The sequence below is a fragment of the Camelina sativa genome, chromosome 14 (assembly GCF_030686135.1).
Source record: "Camelina sativa cultivar CO46 ecotype springtype chromosome 14, ASM3068613v1".
NCBI classification, from domain to species: domain Eukaryota; kingdom Viridiplantae; phylum Streptophyta; class Magnoliopsida; order Brassicales; family Brassicaceae; genus Camelina; species Camelina sativa.
Genome location: NC_141893.1, coordinates 19,147,112 through 19,159,093, shown reverse-complemented (window position 1 = coordinate 19,159,093; position 11,982 = coordinate 19,147,112). Strand labels below are relative to the sequence as shown.

At 39.1% G+C, this 11,982-nt stretch overlaps 1 protein-coding gene across 2 annotated transcripts; it reads right to left on the bottom strand.

The window, feature by feature from the left end:
- Positions 1 to 194: 194 nt before the first annotated feature.
- LOC104743830 (acetyl-CoA carboxylase 1) lies at positions 195 to 10,908 on the bottom strand. 2 transcript variants are annotated; one of them, XM_087486013.1, is made up of 32 exons: positions 10,519 to 10,908; positions 9,650 to 10,020; positions 9,280 to 9,486; positions 9,033 to 9,194; positions 8,838 to 8,930; positions 8,611 to 8,706; positions 8,267 to 8,440; positions 8,081 to 8,174; positions 7,798 to 7,985; positions 7,661 to 7,711; positions 7,546 to 7,585; positions 7,330 to 7,454; positions 7,132 to 7,248; positions 6,982 to 7,056; positions 6,849 to 6,905; positions 6,627 to 6,731; positions 6,431 to 6,517; positions 6,146 to 6,337; positions 5,874 to 6,062; positions 5,682 to 5,792; positions 5,504 to 5,593; positions 5,245 to 5,421; positions 5,077 to 5,154; positions 4,881 to 5,003; positions 4,537 to 4,806; positions 4,109 to 4,440; positions 3,777 to 4,014; positions 3,330 to 3,682; positions 3,034 to 3,247; positions 2,762 to 2,938; positions 525 to 2,675; positions 195 to 437 (listed from the first exon to the last, which is right to left on the bottom strand). In XM_087486013.1, the coding sequence occupies exons 2-32, from the start codon at positions 9,989 to 9,991 to the stop codon at positions 381 to 383; spliced, it is 6,765 nt and encodes a 2,254-aa protein (XP_087342139.1). In that variant the 5' UTR covers positions 9,992 to 10,020; positions 10,519 to 10,908; the 3' UTR covers positions 195 to 380. The 2 variants fall into 2 exon arrangements, with proteins under 2 accessions (XP_087342139.1, XP_087342138.1); XM_087486012.1 differs by having other exon boundaries at positions 7,132 to 7,454; positions 10,519 to 10,897.
- Positions 10,909 to 11,982: the final 1,074 nt, after the last annotated feature.

Sequence of the window (11,982 nt, the reverse complement as noted above, 5' to 3'; positions counted from 1 at the left end):
AATTTGGGCTTTAAAGCCACAAGCTGTTTGGTCAACAATTATAAATTATCGTCATAAAAGGAAGATCTTAAAAAAAGAATCTTCATTTTAAGAAGGAAATTTTGATTGCTGTCATAGTTTAAGTTTTATTTGGACTTTATCTTAGGGTTCAGTGTATGAAGCAGGTGTTAAACTGGCTTTGGTTCAGTGACAGATTTCTGATTCTTAAAAATATAAATATTTATCGAATTATAGTGACATGTTGAATGAATTATTGCGTAATTCGCTAATACGGGAATGACAAAAGCTACAACAACATTTACAGCAAATATAATAACTTCAACGGCAACTCTAAATGTCCATCTTTCTTGGAACAGAAGCTAAACCTCTTTGATTAATCATTAACCCAACACTTTTCGTAGCGCATCCACCAGCTCTTCTCTTTTTGAAGGTTCCACCTGCATCACACATATTCACTTAGGCCACCAAAAACAGAGCCATACAGAAAAGAAACCAAGTTTTTTCTCTAAGTTTTCAGTTCATACCTTGTTTAGAAGATTAGCAAGACCCTGAGGTAGAGCTTGCAGATCCGACGAATTCCCAATATCTGCAAGTTGATTCAGCAGTTTCTGCGCTCTCAACTCGCTCAGCTTCAATTCGTAGTTACTAACATTGTCCTTCCATGTAAAGAACGCTTGGTCGTCTGTCCAAGCATCTTCTTTCCCCTTGGCAATATCTGAATTGCAGAACCAATCCTGAATTAAACCCATTGCAGATTTATATGGTAAGTTGTCTCCAGACGCTTCCCGTACGTTTTTCACAAGAGAGCTCTCAGCAATTCTCCTATTGAGCTTTTTATAGAAGAAGGACCGCGAGCCGCTCCATTCCACAACACTTTTGATCACTCCTTTCGCAGCCATTCTCATGGAAGTGTCATGAAGTTCCGCAAATTTGGTGGCAATTTGGATATAAACTGGTAAAAGCTGTTTCTCTCTGGCTTTAATCTGTTGCTGGAGAAGCTCGATGCTCGCATAAGCCTCGCTTTGCTTGGCATCTTGCAGTTTTGCTTTGAGACTGATTAGCTTCTGGTCCAACCTTCCCATGCACTCTAACAGCTCTTTCGTTCTAAATTTTATCTCTATCGTCCCTTCTGGCTCAAGCACATTTCCACGAGCAGTTTCATCAGCATACATTTCAACATAATCCGAATTTATTTGGCTGTCAACAACAACCCACGCTCCACCACGCAGCTCTCCCATCATTGGGATGTACACAAACACTGGCTGCCGATATGTTCTCAGATTTTCTACTATAGTTGAACCAGCCTGAAGTATTCCTTCGAAAAGATCTCTCTGCCCACCTGAAAATCCTCTCCAGTTCGCAAGGATAAACAAGGGAAGCTCTTCCCGGTTGAAATCCATGAGCGCTTGAGCTGTCTTGGCTGCAGAATCAGGAAACCAGACCTGCCCTGCTTGCGGAACCACTCTTTCATGAGAGTCAAGCTGTCCAGGATCTGCTGGGATGATCTGCATTACAGTCTGTGTCTCAACTGCAACAACTCCAACGGGTATTCCCCCGAGCTTAGCTCTACCAGTCACTACCGTCCTTGCCCAGCCTTCAAGAGTCTCAATAAAGCTATTTTTATCAAAGATACCGCCAAGCCATTTACCGGTATTGTCGTTAATTCCAGCTATAGCGGCTCGTGGGTCACAAGAATTCTCTGGGACGTACTCCACAGTTCTCTCTGGTGAATCTACAGGGGCAAGAACAGGAAGAGGACCACCCACGTAAGCAGGAATGTAGCTCAGCCAGTTGAGAATTGCTGATACGCCTTCAAGATCATCTGAGACTGTAAGATGAACAACACCATTAGTGCCCATAATTTTAGGGCCACCAAGTTGCATGTGAGAGCTATAGACCTCACGCCCAAGCAACTTGTTGAGCGTAGAAAAGCCGGTCAAGATGATCGGCTGGTCAAGTCTCTGTATGCATCGCATACCCAGGCGGGCAAGATAAGCACCAATTCCAACCGTTCTTCCACTAACAAAGGTCAAAGTAAAAGTTTCATTGTACGCCCTTGAGTAAGCACCCGCTATTGCTCCACTTCCTGTTAAGTTCTCTACACCAATACCATCTTCTTTACCAACGATCGTATCAATTACCCACCTTGTTTCCCCACTGGTGAGCTTCATTTCGTGGGCAATGACAGATGATCCAATCCGTTCGTAGTCTTCAGGGCTTAGGTATATATACTGAAAACCATTCTCAGGGGAAATTTCATCTGACCATCCAACTTTGAAGCAGGCTTTGACTTCTTCAGCAACCCCAAGTCGCGCACCAGAATTTGCTGCCAAGTAAATCAAGGGAAGCTTCTTGGCACAAGCGAGTTCAGTAACAGCAAGGAAAAATGCATCCTCTCTAGGACCAAACGAACCAGCTTTGAAGGTGACATCATTTGCGATTACCAGAAGTTTTCGTCCCATAGGAAACTCGGGAGTCGACATATCTAGGCACCACGCCACCATTCCAAAGTCATTGAGACCCGGTGGTCTTTCAACCTGATTAAGAGATGTACCCGAAGAACCTTCTGGGCTTGAGAATACAAGCTCTTTAACATTGATCAGAGTATCTTTATATGGTTTCTTAACTCCTGGGTATTGTGATGCCCACAACAGTTCCAAGGCTGTCCCAAATGCCTGAAAAGGAAAGATATAACGTAAGGGGATTGGAAGTAGCCAGAAGAGTTAACGTATGTGTGAATCTTCTGAGTTCAGTAACAAACCAACGGGAAGTCATAGCAATAAGTAGTGTTACTCCTCCTTGCCGCTAGACGTTGTCTGTCGAGATATCCCAGTGGCTTATATTGATCATTGATAGGGGTTCCATGCAGAGGTCCTTTCTTGGTTATTGAGTGGTACACTAAACTGTTTCTCCCAGTAGTTTCAACTTCTCGGTATATCTGAAAACTCGAATTACAGCAGGTTAAGTCATTGAGATGTGTACTCTTACTCTTTGCGTTATTTGTACAACCAAATACTTGTAAACTGAACTTACATGTACAGTGCATGTACGACCTGTCACGTTTGCAACCACAACCCTCCAAGCACCACTTGCCAGTCCAGAGGACACCAACCACAACCGAACTTCCCATTCGCACACGCCCAACCTATACATTCTCACTCCAACAGATCTATGTATATCTCGTGCTGCTTCTTCTAAGATCATCTCGACTGTAGTTTCTTCATCTTCCGCATTCACTTCAACTCTCCTGTGAGAAACACATTGATTATAATTACCATAAGGTCTGACATATTACAAACGGTAACATGTCAAGGAACAGCCATAGCTACCTGGGGTAAGGCACAAGATCATCTATCTGCTGCTCACGTAGTATGCAAAGGAACATATGTGCGTGGTCTGGTTTCATGGAAGCATTATGGGCATTCAGTTCCAGTTCCTCCATGGCATCCATCAAAGACCTCAAAACACATTTAGAGGTATATGGCATGGAGAATAGTGTTTGGCTAAGTTGCTTATCCTGCCCTTGCTGCAACATAAAGCCGTCATTCATTGTAGCCTGTCGAACAAGAGATCTCAGGAACATCCTCTTAATTGGCACTGGCTTGTCTGTAACAGCATACAGATGCCACTGACGATCTCGTGAAGGCGTATATTGTATATCTGAGTATCCTTTCAGCTTATCCTGATACAGACAAAAAGTAAACAATCATTAAAAAAATTTGTAAGAAGCTCTAAAACTCGAATTTACATTTCATCGTCACGAATCATGATCATACCAACTCAAGATATATGGACAGAGGAGGTTCAAGATGACGCAGCAATGGCTCTTCTACATAATACTGTTTATCCATTGACCAATGGAAAGAATGTCTCATGGGTGTTCGGCCTTCATCTCGCTGAATTATACAGCTGATTACACCAACACCGGCAGAACAGAGGCTCGAACTCACTTCTTCCTCTTTAAGAATTTTGGCCAGCTTGTTTACTCTTTCCTGAGCTTGGTCCTCATCCCCACTGAGACAAACAAACCAAAAATGAAACAATATTAGGTACACATTACGGCACCTAAGCTGCTTTAAACAATCATGCAGTGGCGACTTTCAATTACCTGTCCTGAAGAAGACTCATCTGATTGTTGATGCCCACAATAGCAATGTGCATCATATTGCCAGATAAAGGAGCTCCGGCAGTTTCATAGTCGTTGTGGTTTGTTTCTCTCAATGCTGCACTTATTATACTTGGCAGAAACTGTAGCGATTTGATTATAACCATAGCCCCCCATTTTCTCTTACTACGTTTCTCAAGAATTCCTTTTTCGGATGTCTCTTGATCGTCTAAGCCAAAGTTTTTTCTTTCCATATGCTCCTCGAGGAACTCCCAGGAAGCAATAAGACCAGAACGGTGCCACTGCATCCTCACGCTTTCTTTAACGACATAGGGCTGATGGAAAGAGTCGAGTTAAAATGACGTCAAGATTGTCTTATAAATGAAGCCGAAAAAGAAGAATAATAATGGTACGAAAGAATGGACTATAACCTGATATAATCTGCGAATATAAGTCTCAACAACTCGTCTTTGAAGTGTGTGATCGCTGTGGTCAAATAGTCCCACGAGAGCATCTTCAACAGCTAGAGATGCGCTCACAAGATCTTCCATCCTCTCATTAATGGCACTTTTCCTCTTGGGAGTATCCATATTTTCTCCATCCTCAGTAAACATTTCTAACTCCGACAGGCTTCTCGCAATGTTTGAACGAAGTTCACTTAGCTTGGTCTGTTCAAGCAATTGACTCGCCTTGAGTGCCAGCTACACACACAAACTGATCATCAGTTGACGAATGTAAATATAAATATTATAAAACATAAAGGAAGCAAACGGACCTCAGAGTAGTTAGTATGGTTAAGTGTTGAGAATCGGATAAGTTTATCTCTATACGCAGCAGGATTAGGGTAAACAAGTTGCTCCATGAGCCGAAGAACGAGTTTGTTTTTGTTTTTTATGCCCTAAAAGGAAGAATAGATGAGCATTCCAATTCAGTGACATAGTGATGAAGAAATGAGAAGCCTGATCACAGACCTGGTGTGAGAGCACTATATCAACAATCTTCAACAGATCTTTCTTATATTGCTGACGCATGCGTTCTATAACATCAGCCTATTCAAGAAAAATAAAATGATTATTAAGACACGTCAGAGGTAGCATGTAACTAAAAATCCGTTTCTTAGTTATTGAACCATATATTACCAGCATATTATCATTGAATAATTCTTCAACTGATAGATATTCTTCAAAGAGGGAATGAACAATAACACGGGCATGACTTTCTCTTCCACCTTCATAAGATTTTGCAAGGCTCATCAATGGTTCAATGAGCCTCTCTAGGGCACCTCTCTCTTTATCATCACAAGAACATAAATGTGCCTGTTGCAAGAAGTAAACCGAAAATTTTCAGAGAGTAAAAAACAGGATAGTATTGGGAATGATAGAAAGAATAGGCAATCACCTCAAGAATGCCTTTTAAAGGTTTGGCAGGGAAATCGGCAGTCAGGGAGTTTCTGGAGATACTCTCAAATTCCCTATACTTTGATTCTAGCTGATAAAGAATTATAAAAGAAAGTATTAAAAGATTTGAAACTCAAAACAAGATCATAGAAAACGAACGCAGATTATGAATCGTTTACCATGTTCCTGAGATCTTTAGGTAGTCGTGTCGCCAGAACTGCAAAGCACTCTTGCCACTGAAGAAATGGCAGTTCAGGGCTATCAAGGCAATTAAGTAAGTCTTGAACAACCTGCAACATATGATCAATCTGAGACTCAAATAATCTAATTAAAAAGTTAATCAAATAAGAAATAAAAAAAATAGTGATTACCTCATCTACTTTATGCTCATAGCCAGCAAGAATCATGCGAGCAGCATTTAAAGTTGCAGCACATCTCTGATGAACTTTGCCGGAAATTGCGGTTGGAAGCCCTAATTTTGGAAAACTTCCATGGAAGGGTTCAGCCTTTCTTACAGCAGAAGGATCATCGAGATCAAGCTTTGCTATAAGTTCACCAGCCTGTGAAGATAATGGAAGTGTTAAACAATGTGAACAAAACTGTAGGAAACCAATATTTGTTTAGCAATGGAGTGGTTTTTCACCTGCATGGCTTGTCCTTCAGACATTTTGAAATGGATAACTCCTGAAGCAGGTGAAAGAAGTGGCATACACATCTTCATGACCTCAACTTCGGCATAAGGCGTATCAGCGTCAATATTGCTGTTGTCTGAAACCAAATACCTCAGCAACTTGCATGGTGTCTCAGCCATCAACTTCGAAGGATCGTGATCATTCTGATAAGCCAAAATTGACAGACAACTTAAATCTAAAAATGACTTCAGAAAACGTAAAGTAATATGGAAAACTATAAAAAATTCAGTAGAAACCTGTAGTAAACAAGTTCTTCCGTCAATAAGAAGACGAGTTCCTGCAGCTTCCTCCTCTGCATATATCACATGGCTTTTACCATCCAACTGCAATGACAATGAAAACCAGACAAGGATGTGAGATTCTCAACCAGTTTTGATGCGTGACGCATGTATGTCCCTGTCTTGTAGTATACAACAAAGGCCAAATACTTGCCTGCATCAACAGACCTCCATCACGTAGAGTGTGTATTTCTGCTACAACTTCTGATTTGTTCATTCTTAGCCTGTACGTTCCTGATCCACCCCGGACTACATCAATCTGGAAACAGTTATGTTCAGGTTAGTACGCCTCAGTTACAAAATCTTCCGTGCAAAAGTAATATGCAAGAGCAGAAGAAGAGAGCAGAGACGTAAAATTTTGACAGTAGAAGCATACCGTATATTTACTTCCTTCAATATTCAGAGACACTTGAGAATGCACAAGAGATATATGCTGCAGGTTAAAAAAGAAAAAGTAAGCTACAAGAACATAACGACATAGATAAAAGAAAGCGCTGATATTGAAGTACCTTTGGAGGAATTTGCCCCTTCTCCAGATAGCCAACGTAATCAGAAACCACAGCAGCACTGGTCGCTGATGCTTTCTGGATAAATAAAACATCTCGTCACCAGATAGAAACTTTTCAAGAAAAATAAATCTCTGAGAAAGAGGTTCTTACATAGAGAGCCCCGCCAACAACAGAGAGATACCATGGAGGCCTTTCAGCTCTGACCCGCATAGCAATCCTACTGTCCAACCAACCAGTGTGGATTTTGTTTTCCCGGTAATCAGCAGCCTGGTTAACAATTGAAATGATCTTGTCAGGATATTGCAAACACAGAGTGTAAGCTTGGTATGCAAGAAGAAGGAAAGGTACATGTAAAAGGTCGATGGTGTAGTCAACGTTAGTCCTAATTTCTCCACGGATTTGAATTTCTTTTAGCCCAAGAACCATATTCGCTATTGCCAGAGCTCTGGATTCCCCAAATGCGAAAACATGTCCTGAATAGAAGATTAAAGGAAGTTTCAATTTGTAAAACTCAAGAAAATAACTGACCTAGCAGCCCAAATACATATATTTCATTCAACTTACCAAACTGAGAATCTGAGAACTCGTGGATGCCTCCACCGGACTGTAGAAAGTAGTTGTTAAAATTTAAAGCATAGCCAAACATGTTATACAGCCAAGCATCTATAGATATACCTACCTTTACAGAGAAGTACGCCCATACATTTGGCTTGCTCTTAAAACTCAATTCCTGTTGCAAGTTTAAACAAATGTCAAGTGTTAACACAGTTCTCAATGAATGAAGATCAAACTTAAATTCCAGAGATATCCCATTACCTGTACTCTACCGCTGGTTGGTTTGAACCCGTCATCAGGATCCTCGCTTGTCACACGTACAGCCACACAATGACCTTTTGGCCTTATAGATTCAGCTTTATCAAAATCAAAAGGGGGGGCTACGACAGATGTTTTTCTCCAAGAATCATAACCTCCACCATGTTCTATACCATAGAACCGTCTTATCTCTAAGAAATCAAAGCGAAATAGACAATACATTACACATGTGCATGGAGTAAAAGAGAAACCTCTGCCTCTGGAAATAAGGATGCAGACTATATACCAGGGATTTGCCAGAGAGGAATTCCCATCCCCACAGCAACTTGGGCAGCAGGAAGATTTATCTCAGCAATCCACTCAGTTACAGGGTGCTCAACCTGACCTCAAACATCAAGTCAAAGAAGTTATTCAATTTTCAAGCCCGAACCTATCAATAGATTCCAACACAAAACTGTAGTGCGAAAGCAACCTGTAAGCGAGGGTTAAGCTCTAAGAAGTAGTACTCCCCAGTGTCCATACTGTAGAGATACTCAACAGTAGCAGCTCCAACATAGTTAACACTCTTAGCCAACCTTCTAGCTGCCTGCTCAAGTTTTTTGACAGTTTCTGGAGGAGCCACAGTAATTGGACCCTCCTCGATGATCTATAATACAAACGGTAAAGTAAGAGCTCATGCAATAATTTGCCATTGCCAAAAGGGACTCTTACTCAATTGGAGAATAAAACATGATGTATATAACTATGAATAAATTAGACAGAAGGATCTTCTATATAACCAGACAATTAAAAATCCAGAATCAACCACTAACAAACCTTTTGATGTCTTCTCTGGACACTACAATCGCGGCTATGCAGAGCTGAAACATTTCCATACTTGTCACAGAGCAGCTGGACCTCTAAATGCCGGCTCTATACAAAAAAAGATTAGAAAAATGACATGTAAAGAAATGCAATGCATTACTGAGTCAAATTCTCTAGTAAAGTAACAATATAAGAACTCAGCTATGCCTAGCTCAAGAGATATAGTTAAGTAGCCATACCTGTGACGCAACCTTCATTATAAATATTGGTGACCCCGGGACCTCACCCTGAACTTGCTTGAATAGAGCCCTAACCTCATCAGCATTATGAACCTAAGAAATCAAACCAAAATAAGAACACTAATATAGGAATCCGTTTAGTTGACAATGAAAAGAGGAGACTGAAAGCCCAAATGCATATCTACACAAGCTGACCTTCCTAATGCCTTTTCCGCCACCACCCCATGAAGCTTTGATCATCGCTGGGTAACCGACAACTTGACAGCTAGCAATCGCTTCTTCAGTTGTGTAGACACATGCTTGCCGGTAGATCTCCTCGGGGATGGTTACCAAGTTGCTATTAGGAGGTATTTTAACCTGAAAAGATAAGAAATCAGCATTTAGAAAATAACAACATAACTCCGATAAACAAGCTAAGCTTAACATGAGTAAATTTACTTACATGGGAACCACTCCATGGCAGAGTGGGTACATCAGCAGCTTGTGCAATTAACGAAGAACCAATCTTATCTCCTAGCGCTCCCATTGAAGCTGCTGGGGGACCAAGAAATATAATTCCCTTGGCATCTAGGGCATCAGGTAACTCAGGGTTCTCAGATGCATGACCCCAACCAGGCCAAACTGCATCCACGCGTGTTACTTCAGCCATCTGCACACAGGTTTTAGAACAAAGATGAATGAAAAAAAGAAAATACCACAACTCTCTTGCTCGAGTTGAACATCTCATGAGAAATCGAAATCGATAATTCATGTGTTCTGTACAGTGCAACAGGATAATTCAGATATTAGTAGTTCCCAAAAGTTGATATTACCTCTACAATTAGCTGAACGTTAGCATAATTGTTATTGTTGGTTCCTCCCGGAACCTCCACAAATTGATCAGCAATTCTGATATGCTCTGCATTGATCCGCATGTCTTCAGGGGTTGCCATCCCCACCAATAATATGGCTTTTTCAGTGCCAAATGTTTCGTAAGCCCATGTTCTGACGCTACGTATAAACTTCACAGCTGCCATCCCATTGTTAGCGATCAAAATACTATGGATCGGCCTGTTCCCTCCAAGTGCTTTACAGAACTCATCGACTTGAGACACCGTCTCATAATTAATACCAGGTCCTACAGCACTCTGGTACCCGTTAACCGAGCCAGCCATTGTTACTGTCCTTTAAGCTTCTGATATATCTACAAAAAACAGCCATAAACACATACTAAATCACTTGAGAAAGAAATGGGTAGCAAAATTGTCTCAGAATTGTACTTCCAAAGTAATAAAAAGATGCTATCTACCAAAATTGACTTGAATAAACATAACAGGACTATAAAGATGCAAGGGTGGAATTAAGCTGGATAAAGAATATGACAGCAATGCGTATTCATATGAAGAAAAAGTAAAAGAAAAGCAAAACACAATCATAAGCAAAAGATCTTGCAAGTAAGAAAGCGAGCATCATTATCCAATAATGAGTCCCTTTGGAAATCTGAGAGATCTAAGAGGAGATTAAGTAATGATTAAAACACCCACAATTGAAGTCGAAGCTCAACAAACCCAACTCCAATAAGAAGTTGAAATCACCAAAAAAAAAAAACAAGTCCAAAATCCCAATTACTAAATCACAATAAAAAATCAAAACTTTAAAAGACCCAGATAACGAAATCAGCAAAAGAAGAAAACTTTCAAACCTTGTAGGTGTAGAGAGGAGTCAAAAGACCATCTCAGACAGAACGCCACAATTTTGGGGCCTTTACCTAAACAATCACAAAGAGAGAGAGAGAGAAGGGTTTAAAGAGAAGGAGGGAAGAGAGGGTAGGTTGGAGTTAGAAGAGGAGAAGGAAGGTGGGGTCAAGGGAGTTAATAATGGCAGATGAAGAGAGGAAGATGAAAACGAACAAGAAGAAGAAGAGAAGAGAGTGCACGTGGTCTCTGCCTCCGCCACACTCCACACCTTCTTCATTGTTTTTTTTTTTTTTTTGTTTCGATCCCTTTTTGTTAGGAGGCGCCGTAGTTGTTGTTCCTCAGCTACCCTCTCTTCTCTTAATTTTTTCCATCTTCCACTCTTGTTTTTTCCGCTCATGGTTCTCATTTTTTTATTTTATTTTTATTCAACAAAAGTTTTGATTGAACTTTTCGAATAAAGTTATTTTTTGCTTATCAAACATAAGAAAATAAAGAAGTCAATTTTAAAAAATTATATATATAAAAAAAAACTAAGAATCAAAATTTCTTGAGTTGAACTCATTTTAAAGAATGTAAGACCATCCTTTGTTTAGACCATTTTCTTGAATCTAACTAGCTTTTGAATTGCCAAATTCTAGTGCATAGTTTTTTTGTGTTTTTTTAACAGCATCTATTGCATAGTTTTATTAGATTATAATTTAATTAGTGTACCATTCTTAGTGTTTTATGTAAGATACATTTAATTCAGTTGAAAACTTTTTAATGTATGATATATTCGCAAGGCCGAATCATGAGATATTATTCTTTATTGTCTATAGTATTATATTCTCTTTAACTAACTTTAGTTTAAGATCATATTTTACTTTTGTGGATACATCTTTAAGACTATTGAAAAGTATATTTTAAAATGTTAATTGAGCTTCTTTCATATTTTGTTATGAAAAAGTCTACTACATAGTTAACAAAAAAAAAAAAAAAGTTTACTACATTTGTATCCGAACAAAGCAACGGATGATACCTCTCTATGATTGCAGTACTTATTATTTGATGGAGACATCTATTTTAATAATAGCAAAACATGGATATATGCCGAATAATAATAAAACTAGATTAAGACTCGTGCTAGAGATTTATTTTATTTATATTGTAATTTTTTTATAAAATATAATTTATGTGATTGTTTTTAAAAGTTTTTTTTAGATAAAATATTATGCAATAAAATCATATGCTAAATATGATGACTTGAAAATACATTTATTTTGTGAATTTGGTTTTTAAAAAGCGAGTTATTATATTATGAGTAATTTAATATATTGTTATACTTTTTGTTTTAATATACTTGGTTTTTTGAAATTCTTTCATATTATAGTGACATATTATTGATATTGCTATAACAAACCAATTTAGAGTGTTTATAGTTTCTAACTTTAATATCAAGTTTCAATATTTTAAAAATATTTCAAAATAAA

What these genes read in the sequence shown, in the direction of transcription:
- LOC104743830 (XM_087486012.1), bottom strand. Translation starts at nt 9,991, where the DNA reads ATGGCTGGCTCGGTTAACGGGTACCAGAGTGCTGTAGGACCTGGTATT. An exon ending in GCGGAAAAGGCATTAGGAAG is followed by an intron (nt 8,931 to 9,032) that starts GTCAGCTTGTGT and finishes TTGATTTCTTAG; the next exon opens with GTTCATAATGCTGATGAGGT. An exon ending in GTTCTCAGATTCTCAGTTTG is followed by an intron (nt 7,455 to 7,545) that starts GTAAGTTGAATG and finishes TCTTCTATTCAG; the next exon opens with GACATGTTTTCGCATTTGGG.